Source organism: Anguilla anguilla, chromosome 5 (assembly GCF_013347855.1).
Source record: "Anguilla anguilla isolate fAngAng1 chromosome 5, fAngAng1.pri, whole genome shotgun sequence".
Lineage (NCBI taxonomy): Eukaryota > Metazoa > Chordata > Actinopteri > Anguilliformes > Anguillidae > Anguilla > Anguilla anguilla.
This window is the reverse complement of record NC_049205.1, coordinates 32,112,665-32,137,326: the sequence shown is the minus strand read 5'-3', so window position 1 is coordinate 32,137,326 and position 24,662 is coordinate 32,112,665. Positions and strand designations below refer to the sequence as shown.

The window sequence follows — 24,662 nt, the reverse complement described above, 5'->3', positions numbered from 1 at the left end:
GGTAAAATGGCAAGCAACAGCAGAGATCGAGACAAATTTATAAAGTATGAGTCGGGGGCAAAAAAAATAACCAAGAAAAGAGAAGAAATAAATGCAGAGGCTATCACAAGGCTATTTGTTGTCTTATTTCTGTATTTATGTAGGCCTAGTGACGTGATGACTGCATGTGTTCACTGAAAGACTGAACAAAAAAAAAATGCTATTTTGTAAATTGTTTACTCTTGTGATCAAAACATTGATATGAGACAGAATTCTGAGGCTGTTCTGTAGTAGTGTTACTGTGACCAACAAAATAACAAAACATTGGGGTTGGCTATGATAGTTAACAGCTGGGCCCCGCGTGGGTTTACTCACCCCAGGCCCCGCCCACCCCTTGAGACGGCCCTGATCCCTACCTTTGAGGTCGAAACTTTGTAGTATTAAATCACTTTGGGAGCAGAAAAAACAGTGTGCGGGTATACTCTCTCTTCTTAATAACTATTTTTTTATCCTGCACCTGTTGGAATATTTTGGATGTGCATGCATTCCTCCAGCATATCCAGTCTCTCTCAGTCTCCCACAAATAATGTTGATGCTGAATGTGGATGTTTTAAGACAAGTCTACAGATAACTAAAAGTGGCTAGCAAAACACTACCGAGTTTAGTTGGAGTCGCTAAATCCAAAATGTTATTTTTGGTAGCAATCAAAAAGTCAAACATATGTAAGTAGAACTGAGCTTGCAGATTTGCGCAGCATCTTTCTCCCTCTGATTTTTTCTGGTTTCATGTGTCTCTGCAGGAGATCCTCCCTTTTGCCCTCTACTACAGAGGATAAAAACATTTGGGAATGGGGGTTGTTCACAACTGTGAAATGTTTATAACTTTCAAGGTGTATTCAAAGGTATAAGTGGGAATTCATAAGAGCATTATTTTTTTTCACATTTCAGCTTTTCGAAAGAGGCAGCATAAGAAGACACGACACAAAAATAACCTGTCTATAGTACACAACTGAAAACACAAAATTCATTAATTGTCAAAAATGAATCCATTCCAAACAGTTGGCTTTGTTAATGCCAAACAGTGTGCTCCGTGTGTTGATTACAGCGAAACTGAAAGCTATTAACCAAAAAAAGTGCTGTCAGGATATAGGAAGTGAACTACGAATTCAATTAGAAGTCAGTTAGAGATGGTTATTGCCATACCATAAAAACATAAAAGACATAGCATCAGTGAGGGGACACAGAGGTGAGCAACAGTTTGGTTGTGAAGGCAGCTTCTGACAACACGGCTGAACGTAAACTGCTTCTAGTTTTATGATTGGAAGGTGTGTCTTATATCCATTTAATGTTCAATTTTGTAAGAAAGTACTTTTCTATTGTGCCATTGGATTTCTATTATTGACCCACAGATGAAAAAAGAGAAATGTAGCAGATGTTTCTTTCAGAGTTTGGATACATTCTGTGCTATCTTCAGCTGAGTTACCTCATTACATAATGTGCTGGCCATATGAAGTTTTAGTAGACTGGATGACATTGAGCTTTGAACTCAATGATGAAAATGTGTATTTGTATCAGCAGCGACGACCATTTGATGTTTCTCCCGCATAATGTATGCCATGCTCAGCTGCATCTGGTCAGAAACCTGAGAGGAAGAGAAAAACTCCTCTGTCTTAGTTGCTGGAGGGTTCTTTGCTTTCACCACGGATGTTTTTGATGTTAGGACGTATTAACAGATTCAGTTACTGGGTTTTGGCTTGAAACACATTGGGTTTAAAGCAAAGGTAAAGTGAAATGTCTGGGAGCCAGAAATGCACATGTCTACCATCTCCGTGCAACCACAAAGTTGCCATATTTTGCTGTTTTTATTTGCATCTTAATAGATTACAAATATTTTAATTTTTTAGGTTTTCCTGGACATGACCTTTGGAGCAGGGGGTCATACCAAGGCAATTATGAATGCTACACCAGATGTAACCGTGTATGCTTTGGACCGTGATCCTATGGCTTTTCAAATGATCCAGCAGCTATCTGAAGAGCACCCGTGAGTATGATCTTTTATTAATTCTTGAGTCTCATGTCATTTTACAAAAACAGTTAGCTGTCATTTTAAATGACAGATGGATCTGACATCTCTAACTCAATGCTTTGTTTTATATTTACTAATCTATGAGAACCTAATGGGCTCTATCTTTTGGAATAAATGTGGCATAGCCCATGGGCGCAGTCAACGGTGCGGGTTTTCCCCTATTTGGAATATCTTCTTGACTGCGATTGGTAATGACATTCTGTAACCATCAGTAATTTGAAATAAAGTATACTAAAGTATAACAAAATCTAATTATTGTTTTATTTATTTTTCTTTGCATTAATATTATCATTATGTGTAGAGAAATACTGGACAAAGCAAGACATGTTCAAGCTGATTGTAAAAGTTCCACCTTAGACTGCTCAGTTATGTAGACCATGAACAAACACATAAGGAATTTGTAATGATTATTACTTGTAACTCAGATGATAATTATTTCTACTTTTTTGTGTTTTGTTGTTATAACATTTATTACATATTGCATGTATTATACCAAAAATAGATTGTTGCAAAATATTGGCTTAACTGTCAAACTTATAAATGTAGTCTGTCCATAATTTGTACCAGTGCTGTAGCATTAACAATAGTCAATTGTAATGAAAAGATTGCTCAAGTTACATTTATTGTCATTCTTCTCATTAGATGGGTATAAGAACAAGAACAAAATACAGTACCCCAGGGACCACAGTGCAGTATTAGGACAGCCATAAACAATTAAAAATAGAAATGAGTACAGGAATTTAAATAATAAAAAGACTATGAGAAATAAATGCAAAGTATGCATTTGCCCCGCTTCTGGGATTTATATCGAAGTAAAATTGGACAATATATGATCCACGAAAACAGTTTATTGGCTTTTCAATAGGCTATGATAATGCTTGAATTGCATGGGAAATTTGCAATCCAGTAAAAGGATGGCCGTAGACAGTGGGAGGCGATGGCGCAAAGCACACACCAGACGGACCAAAAAATTGCAATGAGATGCACCAGAATTTCAGTCCACTTCTCGATCTTGACTGACACACCCCCAGCAGCGACTCTCCTTCCACTTTTGCACATGGCAAGTCAGGGAATTACCAAACAGCTCTGGCACGTATTTATCTGTGAAGAAAATACCATTTCGCCAGTGCGGTTCACAACACACCATGTGTGAAAGTAGAGCCCAGTTTATCAATGCCTGTTTTCTAGTCATACACAGAGGATGGGTTTGTCAGGAAATCATAGTATATCAGTATTCCCTTCAAAATGCAGGTGTTCAGCTCAGGAGTTACTTACTGCATGCAGCTGCAAATGCACAAGTTATTCTATATTTTTATGTTTTTTGTAGTTCTGTTGTACTGTGTTACTTTAAAAAAATATATAAACAGCAAGAAGGTTCAATGAAAAAATATCAATCTTCCTTTATCCTAAACGATAAAATGTACCCTGCGTCCCCTCTTTCTGACAAACGTTCGTCACATAAAAACTGCCACAGCCCCTTATCTCACCATCCATCCACATTTAGTCTTAGTCATAGAGAAAGGAACTCCGGACGCCCACGTCTGGCTGGTAGGCCTGAATCTCATTTTTCAGGGCAGCCCACGACTTTACCAAGAGGGAACACTGCCTCTTTGAGTTACTTGCTCAGTGCAGGAGGGATTCATGAGTGCCCTGAAGAGTTAAAGAGGAGAGAAAGGTGCCTCAAGCTCATATCGTTTAATAAGAGAGTGTGTGTGTGCATGAGGGAGGATGAAAATGAGATGTTCCTAATTCCAAAGCGTGGGTAGGAATCCTTTGACGTCGATTCTGGGGAAACCTCTCTCCTGGGAATCGCTGTAACAGAAGCACACGTAGGAGAGAGAAGAAAAAAAATCAGTACATACAATTCCGTCAGCAGCAATATACCCCAGCAATAAACCCTTTGACGCCCACTCAAAATGAGAAGTGAGAGAAGCTACAGAAATCTAGCAATTAGCCAGTATGATTGGGAGCTTGTATAAAAGGTCTAGCAGCCTACGTTGTGCCTCCACATTCAGGAGTTGGTGTGTATTTTCTCCATTTTCTCACATCACTTTTTTAATACTCCTGTACCATAGAAGTATAAAATACAAGAACAGTATTTAAATTATATTCATTTAAACTTACATAATTGTTCAACTGCAGCTCTGTGGGGGAATTGTGGAGGTGGTCACTTGCCTCTAGAATTAATAGATTTTCACATATAGCTGTTAAAGGTATGACATCAATACAAGCGGCAAGCATCATATCTGCTTCAATAATAAGACAAAAAACTGGACTGAACATTCAGAAAGCTTGATTTTGGGTTGTTGTGCCATTGTTTATGCAGGTTTTTTAGAGCCCTAGCAACAAACCAAATTAACCTAGCAAAGCACATTGCAAAACATATTGTATTTACCCATGGTTTATGTTTTATTACATACATTCTAAATACCTTGCCTAGAGTCAAGTGTTTCTATTTTTGTATCAAGAACAGATACTTTTGAGCTATATATAGGGCCTTTAAGAATTCCTGACCATTTGAGAGGCATGCAACCAGCATTTCAAGGCACACTAGACACTCTAATCTCAGATATTATTAGACTGAAGAGCAATCAATCATACCACCAAGTACTAGAAAAAATCAGTATTTTGATGCATTAAAGGGAAGTTTCAACAGTGAAACATGGATGCTGTAATCACATCTGGAGAAGATTATTAGTGGAAAAGCTCAGCAGTACCTGGTTCACTGCAAAAAAATATATAAATGGTTTAATGAAAAGTGCAATTTACCGTAAAACCATGTCCAAAGCACAACAATAGACAACCACTGGAGACAAAAAAAGATTTTGGCATCCTCTGTCAACAAAAGATAATTATATTTCCTTGGTGCAATGAATGAATGTATTTTTAAAAATATTATTTTCCCTTTTAATTGTATATTCACTTCCATAAGACAGTGTTGTTTATATTTTTTAAATACAGTCATATAGCGATGCACAATCAACTTATTTATTTATTTTTTACAAAAAATCATGTTTTGTCTTGTTTTGGTGTGGAAAAAAATGAACAATAAAAAAGCACCTTGCAAATATGTTTCTGGATTAATAATGCAATTAATAAATAAGCATAACAGTACAAAATCATTTATGTGTAAAAACTTCTAATGAATTTGTTTAAGAACTCACTGCGTACTATAATCCTGATCATTCAAAAAAGAAATCAGATCACAAATCTCTTCAGGTGTTCATGCACATTTACTCTGAAGTCAATCCACAAGCTTAGAAGCTTCAAGCTTCACTTGGGTGATCAAATGATTAAATAAGACAATCAATGTTCCACAATGGGATGATTGTTAAACAAGAGGTTTGTGAGATTTTAGAGACTTCACATGGTGTTAGGAGAAGTTACAAAAAAGTTGAGAATTTGTATGGCGTCTACCTATATATTCCGAGTTTTATTTATCAGGGATAAATATGATTAGATGTGGCACTTACACTTGTTAAAGAGAAATTAAAGATTTTTTTCTTTAACTTAAGATAGAGAGCTGAGCTTTATTTAATTCATAAAAAGGCACTGGGTACTGTTGCCACTCAGAGTAGGGTAGTAAGATACCCAAGTGTGACATTTGAATATGTAAACCATAAACTATACAGAACATCCTATACTGCGGTAATTATGAGATATTGTACTAGCTAACTCTTAAAAGAACTGGCAGATTTTGACATTTAAATGTGCTATGGAAAGGTTAGTGTAATATTGAAATCTACAGAGCATGGGTCCCGTAAAACATCAGGGGAGTTGGGGTATGACGCCATATATACAGTTGAGGCCAAAAGTTTACATACACCTAGGCTAAAGATATTCAAACTCAGTTTTTCACAACTCCGCACATTTAATGTTACCATACATTTCTTTTGGCAAGTCAATTAGGGCATCTACTTTATTCACATCAGAGGTAATTTTAAAACAATTGATTAGAGACAGATTTATTTCAGCTTTAATTCACTATTTCAGAATTCCAGAGGGTCAAATGTTTACATGCACTAAGTTGACTGTCTATTTTAACAGTCTGGAAGATTCCAGAAACTGATGTAATTACTTTTTAGAAGCTTCTGATTGGCCAATTGTCATAATTAGGAGTTAATTGGGAGTTCACTGGCACCAGTGTATGTATGTAAGGGCCTATCTTTAGAGCCACTGCCTTTTTGTCCTTGATACCATGGGGAAATCCAAGAAACTCAGCCAAAGAAGTATGGACCTCCACAAGTCCGGTTGCTTTATAGGAGCAATTTCCAAACAAATGAAGGTACCATGAGCATCTGTAGAAACAATTGTATACAAATATGAAAATCTTGGGAGCACACAGACACTGCATCGTTCAGGAATGAGGCACAAATTAACTCCCAGGCCTGAACAAGCTTTGGTCCGGAAGGTTCAACTGAACCCCAAGACAACAACAAAGGAACTGGTGAAGGAGTTGGAGGCATCAGGTACCAAAGTATCTACATCCACCATTAAGAGAATCCTACATCGCCATGGCCTGAAAGGCTATTGCGCAAGGATGAAGCCCCTACTCCAAGACTGACAAAAAAAGCCAGAAAGAAGTTTGCAGGTGATCCTAGCCTTTTGGAGGAGTGTTCTCTGGTCAGATGAAACAAAAATGTAATTGCTTAGCCAAAATGATCAGTGCTATGTCTGGAGGGAAAAGGGTGAGGCTTTTAATCCGAAGAACACCATCCCAACTGTGAAGCATGGGGGTGGCAGCATCATGTTGTGGGGGTGTTTTGCTGGAAAAGGGACTGGCGCACTACAAAAAATAGATGGCATCATGAGGAAGGAGGATTATCTAAAAATACTGAAGCAACACCTCAAGACATCAGCTAGAAAGTTAAAACTTGGTCGCAACTGGGTCTTCCAGCAGGACAATGATCCTAAGCATACCTCCAAAGTTGTAACATAATGGCTGAGTTACACCAGTTCTGTCAGGAGGAATGGGCAAAAAAAGTATTGTGAGAAGCTTGTTCTAGGCTACCCCAAGCGTTTCATTCAAGTTCAGCAATTAAAAGGCAATGCCACCAAATACTAACAAAGTGTATATAAACTTTTGACGCTCTGAAAATCTGATATAGTACATAAAAGCTGCAATAAATCTGTCTCTTAGCTATTATTTTGAAATGACCTCTTATGGAAATAAAGCCAATACCCTAATTGACTTAACACAGAAAATGTATGGTAACATGAAATATGTGGAGTTCTGAAAAATTGAGTTTGAATATCTTTAGCCTAGGTGTATATAAACCTTTGGCCTCAACTGTATATTTTATTATTTATTAATTGAATGCTTTTCCTCTTCTCCACCCACTTCAGAATGCTCAGTCTTGTCATCAGTGCTCATTGCTGCAGCCTCAGCTATCAATTCAAGAGAATGCAGACAAGCATGTTCTCTCCTCTGAAGTACAGTGCAGTACTTGGTCGTCTTTGTGTCATTGCATCATTAGTTTATGCAGAAGAAAGCATAACCTAATGATGCAGAGTTTATTCTAGAGTCTTGAATGTATTCTAGTTTTGGAATTTGCATTTGGAGCCTGTTGCTGTTCTGTCTGAACATGAGGTCCAAAGAAGTGTCAATGCTAGACCATTGTGAGGCTGATTAGAGTAAATTGATTTGAGACATAGGGCGTAGTCTTATCATTGACTATATCAGGAGATAAAGGAAGGAGCCTGTTACATCAACTGTTTGGTACCTTGTTAAGAAGCAAGAATGAAGTGGTGAGCTCAGCAATAGCAAACAACCTGGTAGCTCTCAGAAGACCACTGTAGTGTATGACTAAAAAATACTTTCAATTGTGAAGAAAAACCCATTTTCAACCATCAAACAGTTCAAGAACCCTCTACAGAATGTATGCATAGATGTGTCATTGACTACCATAAAGAGATTATGCTAGGCTTCAAGAACAAAACGGTCAGGTTAGAGTGTGTTAGAAATAGAAGTACATGAAAAAGCTAGAGTTCTGGAACAAAGCGTTATGGCAAGATGAGACAAGTGTTAACCTGTACAAAAGTGATGGGTCGAGGAAAGTGTGGAAAAAGAAAGCAACTGCTCATGATAAGATACAACAATGCCTCAAAACTAATTGGATGGTGCTTTACATTGTAGCAGGACAATGAGCCCAAACATACTACTAATACAACCAAGGAATTTTTCAAGGCCAAAATGTGGAATGTTCTTGGCTGACTAAGTTAATCTCCTGACCTGAACATGCGTTTCACTTCTTGAAGACAAGACTGAAGGCAAAAAGCCACATCTTTCAACTGGTTGCACCTTTCAGGCTGCATGGGGGTGCAATTTTGAGAACTCTTCACTTATCAAGGTGTTCCCCATGGTTCAGTCCTTCGTCCTCTCCTTTTCTCTCTCTCTCTATATTCAGTCTCGGCCAGTTTTATCACTACTATGCTGATGACACAACTATTGCTAGAAGATGAGCTGAATGGTAAATCATCATCTGAAGGTTATCTTGGCTAAAACTGAGATTTTGTACTTCACAGCCTTGATCTTTCACTCTGGATGACATCGCTGTGTTTCCCTCTTCATCTTTGATGGTGTGGACAGCTATGCTAAAAACCACGAGGGAATGTCAGGGTTGCAGATTCTTCAGCAAAATCCAGATAATCTTCTCCTTCTTCATCACCTACTCAACCCAGTCCTTAGTCCAGTCACTGCTCATTCGCAGTCTGGAGTACTGCAACTTTCTCCTCGTCGGTAACCATAACTACAATATCAGGCCACTTATCCAGAATGTTGCTGCTTACCTAATCTACAATCTCCCCAGGCTTTCACCTATGTCATCATCCTCCGCTGGCTACCTGTGTCAGCTCACATCAAACTCAAAACCCTGGTACTAGTCTATCAGACAGCTAACGTGACTGCTCCAGTGTGTCTTCAAAAGATCATCAGACTATGCACACCACATAGTCCCCCCCTCCACCATTGCTGCGTAAAGATGGGTTAGCTACAAAGTGGTATTTACACTTTACAATTATTGATTATAAATAAGCCTTCTGTGTGCTCCAGGAACAAAGCACTAATGTGTTATTGAGTCAAACACTGATGTTCTCCACTTTAGTAAGGGACTCTGGACGAGAGTATCTACTAAAGGTTTGTAATGTAATATAAGTAATACTGAGTTTTAGCTTGGTTGTCTGAAGCTGCCGAACTGCACCGACTGTGTCAGTCAGTGTTAGACAAATATTTCCTGAATCCTAGCCTACATAAGTACCATGCATATCAGCCTTAGAACATGTCCATAAGTTAGTGATTTTAGATAAATACTTGAATACTTTTGGGCATACAATTATGGCAACCCTTGGGTGAAGTTTTTGAATGGACCTGTGTAAATAATCTTGTTTTGACAATGTTAGCCTATGGGTCAAAATGTTAACCTCCACATGGTATATGTAAAATGTAATCATTACTTAATCTCTGGAGCGCAATTGTTCTGGTCCTCTTTTGCTATTTCCTATTGAAATTTTTTGACTCTGCACCTTGCACCTTCTTGGAGTCTGTATGCTTAGCTCTTATATTTGGTAATAAGTCCATTGGGGCCTGCTGCTGGGGCCTTTTTTGTAGTAATTCTACATGTAAGGACTGTACCAAGATTCTTAGCAGCCTAGGATACAGAAAACATTGTGTTACCAAGGGCAATGGGGGTGTGGAGGGATGCTGGTTGGTATAGAGTAATTTCAGATTCGACAGTATTGATTTTGAGATACTGACTGATCATCAAAATGGCATCTAGACAAGCTTTGATGCATGAGGCTATATGTACATCTGTGGGTGGAAAGGAGAGAAACAGTGTGTCATCAACATAACATTGGTAGGCAATGGGAGCATACTATTGAGCCTGATTGTACAAAAAACAGGAGGGGGCTGAGAACTGATCCCTGGGGATCTTCCATGGAAATACAGTGGGACTTTGACGTAAAGTGGAGTCATGCGAGGTGAAAGTTCAATGGTATGAAGAGAACCAATTGTGGGCGTTGCCTGTGAAGCCTATTTCTGTCAGGGCTGCCTAGATGACCGGATGACCAACTGTACACAGTGGGGAGATCAAGCAGAATTAAGACAAAGGACTGGGATCCTGCTTTAGCTGATTTGGGCATTTGTTTTACACAGAGAAGAGCAGTCTGTTGAGTGTTTGACTAATAAGGGTCAAGGAGGTCTGATTCAGATAACATGTTTGTCAAGTGGATACAACCCATTCAAGGGTTTTGGAGAGGAAAATGAGGAGGGATACTAGTTGAGGGTTTTGGGCTGTGGATAGGCCCATGGTTGGTTTTTGAGTAAGGGTGTTACTTAAGCCTGTTTGAGTGAAAGTGTTCAGGGAGGAGTTGAATCTAGCGATGAATAGCAGAAGTGCAGGAGCAGAGGACTGCAGAAGGGGACAGGGGATGGAGACAAGCAAGCAAGTAGCTTAATGCTTGCAGGAGGAGATCTGCTTTGAAATATGCCAGAAATGCTGAGATACTTGAAAGATTGGCAGGAGTAGTGGCCTTGTGGGCATGGGTACAGAGTTATGGATGTCAGTTATATTGGAGTTAAAATAGGATGCAAAGTCTTTGGCTATGAGAGTATAGGGAGGTGGAGGTGGGCTAAGTAGAGAGGAGATAGCAAATACAATGCATAGGTTGTTTGTGGCAGCTTTGTTGTTGGATTCAAAATATAAAGTAGAGAAAACAGAGAGAAGCCACTGGTAAGCAGCCAGGTCAGTGGGCTGGTTTGATTTTCTTACATTTTGTTTGCATGGATTGTAGTTTGGACCTGTCTACATTTAGAGTATCAAACCGACATTGGGCATAAAGAGGATGGTTTTGCAGGTTGGGAAATGAGGGGGCAGAATGTATCAAGGTTTCCTGAAAGTGTGGACAGCAAAGAGGATGAAGTAGCATTGATAGGTAATTATTTGAAGGCCTCTATGGGAGGTATAGCCTGTAACACTGTATGCTCTCTGCTCTGACTCTTATTAGCTACTCTTGCACTTGATTGTCCATTAAATAGGATATCAAATTTTATTGTTTCTGTGACAAAATTACAGACAAATATTGTTCATTGATATTTTATTTACTAAGAATTGACAATGTTTTGCAGATGGTACACTCTTGTACTTTAACAAGGTCCTCAATATGTCTTTTCTCTCATTGCAGGCACATACAGTTATTTTTTAAGGTGAGGGTTGTATTTAACGTACTACCAAACTGTCCAGATATCCGACAGGAATGTGAGGCATTTCACACATTCCTTTAGTAACACAAAGCACCAGTGACAACCAATGATGGGAAATTATGAAGCTGTCTTGAAGTTGATCAAAATCATTTAGCAGGATACAACAGACCAGATTGCGAAAATATAAAGATTGTGATCTAATCGGGTTATGGTTACCTTTCCAATTCTGTGGAATGATAAATGTTGGTGATAATAAACGAGTTGTGTAGACTAGCAATAATTGGCAAATGTGAGATATGTGGCATTTTTGCATAACGAGAGCTCTATCCCTCTGTACTTTCATAGAATGGACCCTTTTACGGTTCACATAAATGGCATTATTGAGTGATGCAATTTCTGTCATCCTTTCACTGACAGGTAAGTGAATGTGACAAGGCACAAGCGGCATTCTCACAGATCTGCAGTTGAGGCAGGTGCAACATGTATGGGCTTGCAACATTCTATAGAGAGTGTATACGTGTGTGTGCGTGCGGTAGGGGGTGTTAAAGATTATAGATTTTTTTTGCTCCAGTGTCACCATGTTGTACTGTACAGAAAATGTACCTTTCTACAAACTGACTCTGCTGGTGCACATACGCAATATGGTTTGCCTTGCTTGTGTGAACTTCAAGACTACATTGACACATTTGAGTTGTGAGGGACCTAAATTACTTCATTAACATCACTTGTTTACTTGCTGTATTTTTGATCATAAGCTTCCTGATATACCATTTAATTGCAAATATAAGATGTGAGAATAATGGTAATGAATAAATATACCACGATTTTCTGCTTTCTTATCATAGATTTAAATATGATGGTAGGATTGTTGTAGCATCTATGGTGGAATGACTCCCATTCTGTGAAGCCCCCCCCCTAACCCTAACCCTAACCCCCCCCCCCCCCCCCCCCCCCCCCGTAATAGTCCCCTATCAAGTATTATCAGAACATGGTTGCCCTGTGCTAAGATCAAATTTCTGGTGGTGGAATCTGTATGTGCTAGAAAAAACGTCATTAAAATATCAACATAGATGCAAATATACTTTCGCCCTCTGTGCCACCCCAAAATATCAATATGCCCTTGAAACAGCTGCATTTGTGCAAGACAGGGATTTTTGCCCTTTCAAAATAGAGCTCATAGCCTTTTAAAAATATATCATGAATATATTTGGGGGTGGGGGGGGGGGTGGTAGAAGAACAACAATTTGCTGAAAAAGAGGGGTTTGAAAATGTAATTGACTATTCAGTGTAACTGAGTCTACCTTTAAAAATTGGAAAAGAAGTCATCTGAGGACAAGGGTATGTAGAAGGTACTGCATATTAATGAAAAGGTGCTGAGGGGGCCCCTCCCTGGAGGTGAGAAGCACACACATTGCAAAAACATTAAATTATATACAGTTCTTACACAAAATTATATACAAGACAACACAAAATAACTAAGGATATTTTCATCCAAAAGAGCATTTACATGTTAAGCATATTTTCTGCATAGTATAATTAATTGTCTTCAGACACTAAAATAAATTGTAAGAAAACAAGACTTGGCAAGCCTAGTGCAGCTGGATCCTGGATACAGTCTGTCAGAAAGTGGAACCTTTGACCCATGACTTTTTGTCCATAAATGATAGTGGACCCTCTTTTTACATAGGTTCCAAAAGGTACTTCCTCTTTATTTAAAGTCAAAGTTATATCACTTTTTATTCATATTTTTAACAAAAACAAAGTTTATGAGTCTAAGGTATGGTGAGCATCATACCTTGCGATTGTGTTACCTAAACGTGGTCTCGGGCTATTGATAATACGGACGTTAGCTAAAGCCGCGTTTCCACCGCAGGAACTAGGGTCTAAATTTAGTTCCTGGGGCTTTATTTTACCCCCCAAAAAGTTCCTGCTCGGGGGGTAGTACTTTCCGAAAGTACAGGAACCTTTTGGGTGGAGCTTGCAGCGCTGAACATTTCTGATTGGTCGAGTACTCGCAGCATTTTTTTGTATTTATTTTCCGCCATTAACCGCCATGTTTGAAAATATGCAGCCGCAAACCAATTTATTTTCATAATAACTTCAAATCAAACTTGTATGTTATGCGGCGCAGTAGCCTAGTTTTGGTTATAGCCTGCCAACGTCTTGGAATTATAACGTGTGCTCTTCTGTTCATTTCTTGCTTTAGTATTCGTTTTATAAAATGCTAAGCATTCGTGCTGGGACAGCATATTACGTAGGCTACCAAAACATTCAAACGGATTCATTCGGTTGCTGAATATTTTCTTCCGGATTTTCTTTGTTAGCCCGTTGTAATTGACTCAAAACGTTTGATACAGTTATGTGAGGTATGCGGTAGTTCTGCGTAATTAACATGAGGTGATACAGTAAAAGCAAACTGGAAATCACCTTCCGCACTTTTTGTCCGGCTAAAATAACAGGTTAATTCTAGTAATCGTCCCTTTAGCTTTTTCAGACTGCCGTAATTTTACTCCATTTTACTGCCATTCTTCAATTCCACGAAAAGACCAGGAAGACTATGGACTAATTTATGGTGCATGGTTCGCATCTGGAGGGCACACTTCGCTGCTCGGCTAGCAGTAACTTCGAAGGAAAGCAAACGGTGGCTGTACCACTACTAATTTAAATGTTCACGCAAGTCCGAGTTTTCGTTCTATTCTTGTCATTTTGCGATTAGCCTATATGGAATTGACGATGAGAAAGTAATCAAACAGCAAATTGTTTACAACGTGTGCATGTTTTCTGCTGTTGTTGCCAGTTATATTGGAAATGTGAATGCATTCTGTCGCTTCAGATGTCAAGACATGAAAGCGAATGTTCGCATAAAAACATAATGAATATGTTTGAGAGGATATATAAAACAGTTACAATCTGACTATTGGCCTGTTATATACTATTTGTTGCATAACAACGGTCCAAGTTCAACTACCAACGACATTTTTGCTTGACAACGGTAAAATATGCCCAAACGGCTGCAGAAGAATATTTCAATTCCAGGTGATTAAATCGATAAAAATCAATAAATACAAAAGTAACCATATACAGTCATTGTTGGTAGCCCGTTGTATATAAGTGGAATAAACCCCTCCGGGCTGTTCCGGTTATTAGAAAATAATGTAGGCTACTTCGGTGGTAGTATGGGGTTACAGAAGAAATCATAGGACAGATGGACGGACGACAACGCCGCTTTTTCATACGTCAGTGGGCTAATTTGCCTAATCTTCACGGGACTTTAGACCGCGGTGGAAACGCAGACAACCATGGGCTGAAGGAACCTTTTAGTTCCTTGAAAAGTAGTTCCTGGGACTAAAAGTTCCGGGTAATTTTGGTGGAAACGCGGCTTAAGTTGCTTGTTAGCCATTGTTAAGCTGTTAGCATCATTAAATGTTAGCTACTTGTAACTAGCCATTGACCTATATAGAAACTAGTCAGCTAGCAATCAAACTAGCAAATGTTCACGTCCATATTAGCGCTGGTTTTTTTTGGTTTTTTTTGTCCTTAAATTGTTTCTCTCACCTGATGCTGATTGTTAAAGGTGCAGTATGTATGTTTGGAGAAACAAGCAAGCGAGAGCTAGATTTTAAGAGAAAAAAATCAACAAAAAAACAATCCACCCCCTCCCCACAGCTCTCCTTCCAAAGCGCCTCCCTCCAAACACATGCACGCTGCCTGACATCTGAGTACTAGAGAGCAAGGACCCGTTCTGTCATAATCAGTAAGTCACTATGGCCAATTCCAATCAATGTTTATGTTAAAAATGTTAATTTTTGGCTGTTTAGGGTTTCATTTTATTTTAGCAGAACAATATTTTGGCTTTTAAATGGTGACAGCTTTTAAGGTGACAACACTGGAGTTTCGCATCATTTGGAAGCTAGCTAACTCTAGCCAGCTTATTGACACCAGTCACTAAATCAGCTCAACTGCATTAGCAGGTACAAGTTGATGGGTTTTATCTCCTTTTACTCAAATGTCTTTGCTTTCATGATCTGCCTGTCTTCAAGTGAAATTCAGTATAAAATATAGTTTTAAAGGTTTTAAACATAAGATGAGTAGTTAGCACTGGAGTTCCATTAAACTACTGAGATCATTCTACTGCTGTTTGTCACCAGTCACATGTACAGGGTTCATACACTTTTTCACCAATGATTTTCAATGACTTTTCCATGACTTCTCCACAACCTTTAACTGAATTTCCATGAACAAAACAAATGACTTTATCTCAGCGGGACGATTTAAAATTATTTATTGTAACACTAAGTAAAATTAGGTCTGCATCTGAAACATATGGTGCCTCTCTGAAACAAATAAACACCAGATAGACACACTTAGATACATTCTCTCATATTTTAATTCGAATAGTTTAACATTTTTGTCAATGTCTCAAACAAGGCTCGAAATTGCTCCCGAAATTTGATCTGTGCGACCTTGAAATATAATTGGGAGCATTTGTGCGAGTGCAAACAATTGTTCTGGTGCGACCTTTTTTTTTTCTTTTTCTTTTTCCAGTCGAACGTCTCTTTCTCTGTACATTCACTAGTTAGTACACTCAGTATGTGCCTTGTGAGCTGACGGTGACCCTTCTAACCAATCGTGAGCTTGACATTCTTACCTTTAATGCTGATTTTAAATAGGTTAATATTAGCCTTCAATCACTCCCTTTCGCTGCACTCCACTGTCACGCGACACAGAGAGCTAACGCGTTAACTAATGTTACCTGAAGACAAAAGTTTATGTTCAATTTATTAGCGTTATCGAAAGCTGAAAAGTTGAAGCGGACGTTTTGTGTAGCGACCCGGTTGAAACAGCTAATTTCTCCTATGCAGTTTACTGGCGGTTGATTTAATTAGCGGTATTAATGTGACGAGAAGCGCTTTGTCGTTTGAATGCATAACATGCAATTTCTTGAAGAGTCGACACATTTTAGGCGTGACAGTTTAACTGTTACTTGTAAACCGTACTGTTATATTGTCGTTTTTATCAATAAAAAAAATCTATTGCATATATTGTTGGTGCTCCTTACATTTCGGTGGGTGCTCCTAAGTTTTTGAAGTTGGGAGCACCAGTGCTACCAAGTTAAAAAGTTAATTTCGAGCCCTGATATATTATTGAAGCTGCACTCCCCTGGCATATTGTCGGCACAGTAGGGCCTACGTTTACTAACTGCTACATCAGCAGAGGCGTGCCTGTAAACAGACTGAGCAGGACCGAATTAACTTCTCACACCACCTGAATACCGCGAAGGTTACGAGCCAATTTACGTTTTATTGGCCTACTATACATACTATTTTTATGATTGGATTAATTAGTAATTATATTCGATGCAACTTTAGCTATATTTCCATTACTTTTCCAAAACTTTTCAAAAAATATTATTTTACATAACTTTTCCAGGGCCTGGAATTTGCATTTTAAATTTCAATGACTTTTCCAGGTTTTTCATGACCGTACGAACCCTGCATGTAGCACCTACTTCATGTTTTGGCTTTCACGATCTGTATGTCTCAATGTCAAGTTCGGTGTAAAATATAGTTTTGAAGATTTTAAATGTAAGACGACATGGTAGTACCAGACTTTCATGTCGTTTGGAGGTCCAGGTTTAGCACTAGCTGTCTCTGCATAATGTTACCTCTGCTCTGCCATGGCTCTGCTACAGGTTTGACAGACAGGCGCAAAGGGCAGAGAACTGTCCTGATTGGTTGTTAAGATTCGGGTGTGGTGAGATTTGGAGTGGCTGATTTCTGATTTCCAGATTTTCTTTTTTTATCTGTTGGGATGTAAAGGAAATTTAATCAAATATTAACAGAAGTGTTCTACAACAAACTTACAATCTTGACCATTAAGATACTGCCACCAACTGTACAATACCACCACAAATGTTTAGCAATAGTTAGCTATTGCAAAATCACGTTCAATATAACATTCACATAGGCTATGAAATATTGATGACATTCATATTGCACCGAACAATCCAAGGTTTTGCAAATATGCTGCCCGTCCAAGCCACGTTTTACTCAGATATTAATGTCACACTTCTGTGTTGAACTTCCCCACTCAGCCTCGTTGCTGATTTGAACTTGTCCAACAAATGGAGAACATGCTGTAGGCTATTAACATAATACTTACTTGCTAGCCACCTATGACACATACACCATTCCATTTCACATGCACAGTTGCGCTGTTTTTCTGTCCTTAAAAATGATCATACTAACCTGCTGTCGCTAGTCGTTTACGATTAATACTGCCACCACCACCACTCGTGCTCGTTTCTACAATGGATTAATACTGCCACCAACTGAACATCACCACTCATGCACATTTCAACAATGGGGAGTCAGCGAGTCAGCCAGCTCCTAAGTAAGAGACATTCACTGTTCTTCACCTGCCCTCAGGGCCCAGATATTAAATCTGTTAATCAGCATTCATTCAAATAAATACTGTCTACATGTGTAAGAGAGTGGCAAATGAGCAGATAAAGATCAGTGCAAGACTTAAAATTCAGATATGTTTCACAATACATTTCCAGAAGAAAATACCTGGAAGCAATTTCTAGAAAGTATTTATCAAGTTTCAAATAATTTGAGCATGAATGGTCCAGTTTATCATGTTGTAAATGTATATGAGTGCAAGGTGGTTCATGTAGAGGAATATACTTCCTGTTGATTGATAGTAACATTATTTAGGCACTAGTCAATGTTATATTGCAGTGATTTACATCAATGAAAACAATATAGTTTAGAAAGGTTTCTATAATATATGAATAAGCTAATGCTAAATGTGATAGGCTTATCATATTATTTGCAATTAATTTCAATGAATCTCTTTTAATACTAAAATCAGGCTGTGAATCTGATACATTGAGCATTTATTGTTGACAAAAGAAATAAAGTAAGGACAATAAGCCCTTCTGGAACAGAGCTGTAGTATTAAAGTACACTGTAGAAATAAAAGTTGCCTCTGGTATGGTAAGCCACTTCTCTTCCTTTTTTGTTGTTGATTTGAAATGCTATCTTTGGTACTTCCCCATACAGTGGACCACGTCAATTATGATATCAGTACCTTCTGTTGAATAACTGTTGACCAGTTGGGAGGCAAATGAAAATATGATTTGCATGCCTGGATGAATGTGTGATTCCTTTGATTACTCAATGTCACATCTGATATGAGTTGGTAAAAAATAAGAGGAAGTAGTCTTTCTCATCTTTGGAAGAGTGTTTTTGAACTAGCCCTGAGTTGCCAAGGATGAAAAATCACTCAGTGGGTGGACACAGAGGAAGTCTAGTACATCAGCAGCAAAAATGACCACTTCCTTTGCTCAGAGCAATCAGTTTACAGTGGCTTGCAATGTAAGAAAAGCCATAATACACATATGAATATTCATGTTTGTAATAAGCGAAAATGTGACCCATGATACCCATATAAATATTCATGTTTGTAATAAGGGTGAATGTGACATTAATGCAAAAAAGTGACTTCCAATGGTAATTTTCAGTAATTGGCTGGTGGGGCATAGTCCCATGAGCTGACAAGGGACACCAGTGACGATGAAAATACATTGTTAACAAAAAACATTGAATTATTACACAAATGAAACAACTTTAATTACAGATCTTTCTCTTTTCTACACAACAATGTGACATACTGGATAGTATCTCCATAGATTTCTCATTTTGAGTATGGCCTAGCTTTGACTCCTATTAGCATGTCAAGGCTCAATTTATGTATAGGCTGTAACCTGTTTTCTGCTAGCTAGCTCATTGTTTACATGTATGGTGGGGCGGTGCTACACCAGCCCTTAGTTTTATTAAAACTCAGTGAGTTTTAGAACAGTGAAAGAACTTCAACGCACAGGCTCATGATTATCTACAATGTATGACAAGGGCTGGCCAGGGACCTACAGCTCCGAGTTCATCCAGAAGCATAAATATGGTGTAGCATAGCCTAATTATAACATGAGATTTTACTAAATTCAGTTTTACACATTACAAAATCTGTATTACACCATGCAAAATACAACTTTCTGACATATAATTTAATCATTATTAAACATTTAAACTTGGCTGTAAGGAGGGGCAGCCTGCTCACAGGGTTTAGGCATGGCTCAATGCGTAGAGTGTGTTGCTTTGAGGAGGAAATAAGCCCGTTTTTCCCCTTAACATTAGCTATCATGTTAATTAGCTAGCTAGCTAATGAAATTAGTAGTTACACAAATTAGTGACAATCTATTAAGTTTATCTACCATATTTTCTAGCAGTAACACTATCCTTTAGTTTAGCTACTGTAACTGCAAATAATATCAGTTTGAGACATACGAAACAGGCATTACTGAATAAACAGACTAGCTAATGCATTTGCTGTTACTAGCCTGAACGACATGTACTGCTAATGTTGTCACTGATTATGTACTTGGCGAGATATTAGGAAGCTATTTTCCTTTTCCTGATATCTAAGTAAGGGACTGCCACCCTGTGTTTATGGTTTTTGGTGGATATTTCAAGCCCTGGGTTAACTGCCCTGTCAATAAATAAATCTGAGTCTTCTAGCAGTTGTGTCATTGTCACTGCAATATGTTGCATATGATCCAAAAAATCTAATTGCACACACTACAAGTTAAGCCTATAGGTTACTAGAAATGTCATTAGAAGTGCATTATATGTTAAGCTCTTGTGTAAGAATGTAGTGGTACCCTGGGTGTCGTGAGTGCAGTTTCATACCAGGTCAGGTTTCCTGGGTTTAATGTAGGTGAACTCAATAATAATACCACAAATAATAATAACAATAATATTAATCATCGTCATCATCATCATCATAAGAATAATAATTCAGCCATGGATCACTTCGTTTGATCCACAGCCCTATTGAGACCCTCTCTACAGCCTCTGTGGTGGTCCTGATGGCCTTCCTTTTGCGGGCACCTGTGATGTCCAATAAATTGTAAGCTTTACAGAGTGAATAACCAGTAAACCACCTGCAGCCCATTTCTATGGGCAAACACTGTGCCCACCACCCCTTTCTAAGGCACCCGTCCACCAAGTACTGATACTTGGCTTTCTTCTGGGTGGTAAGGTCCAGCCACTGCATGGATCTCTTTCCCCCTCGTGTGCTTCCCTGATCAACTGAGTGACCACTCCTGATTCTTCAGGAGGTACTCCGTTAAGCGTTGGGCGACAGTACTAAAAAATATATTTCCCTCCACACTAAGCAGTAAGACAGTCCAAAACTGCTTAATGTTCCTGGTGCTCCTTGAGAATCCAGACACCCTCTGTGAATCTACATTGATGTGCAACTCTCTCCCTCCTGGAGACAGATTATCTTTCCTAGATACAGATTAACTGTCAACCTCTTTCAGCTGGAGTTAGACAGCTGTCACAAAGTACACTGCTCCATTGTGTTTGTAAACATATGGTTCAGGTTTTTAAAAGGCCATTTTTAACTGGCGACCAAATGAGATATTCTAACTTAATTTACCATTCTCTGCGTTTTCAGTTCAAATTGTTTCTGCATTGCTAGCCTAGATTTTTTTTTAAATATAAATTGACTGGAAAAAGAGTCTTGGGTATCATATGATGTAATCCATGTAAGTAGACTTAATGAAAGCAGAAAGCAGCATGTATCTTGGCTTTAAATATGGTATTTTTAATTGGGGCAAGTAATGTAGTAATTTTGTCAATTTACAATTTATTTGAATGTTTTGTCTGTTCAATTGACTGATCTTTTGTAGTTTTCTTTTTTCAGGACAGTTTACAGAACAAACTAAACTTTACAGTTGTTTTCATTCCACCTCAACATTTTTAGTTAATACAAGGTTAGAAGATTCCCCCATATCAGAAAATGAATTAAATGGATGCTGTTAGCTAATTTGTTTATTTTCAGGTATACTGAAAGCAAGTGGAGGGTTTTTATGTTGCCAGTCCCTAAAGTAAAAGTGTATTCAGCATGTAATCTCATTTGCTAGCAGTAAAACCAGTATTCTCTTACGTACTGAACTGCTCATCAGATCAAAACTACTAACATTAGGCCAAAGTTCTTGTGATGGTACTGACTATTCAGATGAATTTTGTTTCTTTTTTAACTTTATAAAGTAGGTGTGAGTTGTGTTAATCACATGTACAGTTAAATGCAAATTGGGTCAGTGACACAATCTTTATTGTTTTGACTCTGCACTCCAGTGCATTGGATAATAATGTGTTGGAGCCTAATCTGACTTTATTTCATTATATTAGATCATATTAATTTGTCCCATTAATTTTTCTCCCCTAAAATGGGGGGATTATGTATAAAATGGACTGTGGTTCCTACACAGATCACCCGCTATAGATGTGAATACCTTCAAATCAAAGCTGAGAGTCTGCACTTTAACCTCACATTCATTGATTTATTTAAAATCCAGTGCTCTGGAGCACAGAGCCAAAACAACAAAAATTGTGTCTCACATATAGTAGTTTACACACGCGCGCGCACACACACACACACACGCACACACGCACACACACACACACCTTCTCCCTTTCTGTATTGTCCCAAACACTGACCTGGATGTATTTGAGCAAAACGCCAAAAATTTTGACCTTGGCAATGTGACCCTGATGTTGCAAATGAGTCAATTTCTCCATTCACTAGCAGGTCTGTCCTTTATGTTTTGAGAAGATAGGCATTATAATGATAGCAGATTGCATTTACAAAAAATTCAAATGATAATGTAGAGGGGGCAGCACTCTGCATGGTCAGATTGAACCACAATATCCTAATTCAGCCCATGCAAATGGCCTGGCAGTCCCAGCTTCCCATATAATACATTAGTAGAGATGTCCTGCATATTCAGAAGCAAATTGCTGTGCAGATCGAAATCGCCTTCCCTTTATGCATGATTGCTTTTCTGACAGTTCATTCAGCCAAAAGAAAGACGATGAGATTGTATTGTTGGTATGAAACTAATTAGACACCACCTAACCAGTGTGGCTGCATAGCTTGTACTTTAGAACATGTTTGGGAGTGAAATGAGGACTTGCAGTACAGGTCATTTTGAGCATCTTTTATCTCATAGCCTGTAGTAATGTGGTTACAGCCTGTAACCTCACCTAAAACTGTATTCATTTTCACTTTCAATTGCACTCTTGAAACAGATTACTTGTGAGCTTTATTAGTAACCTTTATTTTTTTTTTAGCTTTAGTAACCATGAATTGAATGTTGTGGCAGTAATATTGAAAAATGAGCATTTCCGAAAAAATAGTGCTTTTATTGGTGCCATAAACTGCTCTTGTACTTGTTTACATAATTCAGCCATAATCCAGAATTTAAATATGTGAACTTCTGTCATAAAATTACATTCAGTCAGAATTGGAAGGTATGCAGATATGTGTATAGTATCTGCATAAAATAAAAAGCTTAAAGATATATCTGTTACTACAGTAACCACTACTTAATAATAATAATAATAATGGATCATGAATAATTAATAATAATCAGAATTAACAATATACCATAGCATATCACACAAGTCATTTTGGGTGATTATGGTTGCTGTCGCCATCTGAACATCTGAACATTCTGTGGATCGGGGGCGGGGAGTACCAATTGGAACGGATAAAGAACCGTTCCATTAGGTATTTTACTCATGGTAAAAATTTTCTACCTATTGCCCCTTTTCCATAACATAATTTTTGTGTGAATCAACACTTGAATGTATGTATCTTTGAGTGGTATAAGAAACTCCAAAATGATTTTCCAAAAATTGAATCATTCTATCGCTCTGACATGTCATAGTGGCCTGAGTTGATGGACGTTTACTTAACTCGTTAGATCATTTTCTGTCAACAATGAATTGATTTAAACCTTCAAGCGCATGATATAAGGTGAACTCTTCCCGCTCATAAGCCGGAGCTTCACATTCTGACAGAAAATTTGAAAAATTGCCTGTCGACAGCGGTTTGAGAAATCACCAAATGGGTGTAAGCCATCAAATCATCACCCTTGGGCGCTTGTTTGTTTTGCTGTGCCATCTCGTCACGCGGCAATTATAATAAACCTTAGGATTCAACGGTGAATGGGATGGCTCTGGTGCTCTGGGAAGAATCTCTGCGTTTACCTCAGTGTGACTCACCTGGCCGTGCTACCGTTCCAGTGTGTGGTGAGAAGATGTCAGACAGCACTTCACATCCACTTCCGGATCCCGGGGGAAACTATGAAGAAACTAATAGTAAATCGCAAGCCAAAAAAGTGTGGGTATAAAAGCGCATAGCGATTGCACTACGTAAACTGGCCAGCTACACTTGAACTCTGTGGTGTGGGTTCTGAGCAAGTGTGATATTCTTATATCTCTTCAACATTTTTCCATCATCTACCTTCGAATCGGTGGATTCCCCCTTAGTGAGCAATTAAATATAGCATGTTACATTTATTTCTACGTTTATTTAACACCAGTCTTGTTGCAGTAACTTTCTAATGCACATGAATTTCTAGCGAATTGTAAATCTGGAAAAAGCGCTAATTTCTCGGACATTATATTGTCCTGTTAGTATCACAAACCGGACCTGCACAAATAGTTTAAAAACTGGCCATTCCTGTTGAAAACCGGACATCTACCAATCCTAATTATAAGGCGAGTAGTTAGCTGACTAGCTCTAGCTGAGAATTTAGTTAGACATATTATATTTGCCACTAGTTTGGCTAGTCAGCACTAGCTTGCTAACTCATTTGTTAGCTCTGACTTGTTATGGCAGCCTGCTTAGCAACAGTAGCCCATAGCTCGCTAACTAAAGTAGAATAGATAAATAGAAAGTTGACCGAATGCTTTTTATCGTGTCGTATCTAGTAACTTGTGTTCGATATATCCACTGTTTGCAAGTAGCAGAGCTACTAGCTTAACTAGATTTTCTAGTGCTGTGTATGTAGCTTAACTATTTCCAAATTTTGCCTGTATTGGAATAAAAGTTAAATTATTTGACCAGTACAATAGCTGGGTAAAGAATAACCCCAGCTTCAGATTTAAAATACCATTATCAGTCGGATATTGAAACCGAAATTCCCTGCTTGAAATGGGCCAGATTTATCTTGTTGACATATTGCACATTTATGTGACCATACAAAATTCTGAGTGTACAATACTGCTATTATCACAAATGGGTTTGCTATGTTTTGCATATCAATTTATTGTAAAGAAATTATATTTAAAAAATTATATCCTCAGGATTTCAATATCGTTAAAAAGCTACATGCTCTCTGCGGCATGCTCCATTGTTGGCTAGAAAGAGCTTGAAGATGTAAGTGTCTGTTGTGTAGTTTTTTAACAATATTGTAATTCTGAGGATTACATTTTTAAAATATAATTTTTGGATTTCATTGGTATGTGAAACACGTCTTTTG

At 38.2% G+C, this 24,662-nt stretch overlaps 1 protein-coding gene and 1 long non-coding RNA gene across 4 annotated transcripts in view; one reads left to right on the top strand and one right to left on the bottom strand.

Moving 5' to 3' along the window:
* Nucleotides 1-24,662, top strand: part of mettl15 (methyltransferase like 15) — a 225,612-nt gene that overhangs the window by 111,115 nt on the left and 89,835 nt on the right. For all 3 annotated transcript variants that reach the window (XM_035417755.1, XM_035417753.1, XM_035417752.1), the window contains exon 3: nt 1,883-2,019. In XM_035417755.1, the coding sequence (XP_035273646.1) occupies nt 1,883-2,019 (137 nt within the window). The remainder of the gene's footprint in view (nt 1-1,882; nt 2,020-24,662) is intronic.
* Nucleotides 2,893-24,019, bottom strand: LOC118227372. Its single transcript, XR_004765265.1, has 4 exons — nt 23,401-24,019; nt 12,565-12,652; nt 4,189-4,241; nt 2,893-3,876 (listed from the first exon to the last, which is right to left on the bottom strand). It is a non-coding gene; the product is annotated as an uncharacterized LOC118227372 (long non-coding RNA).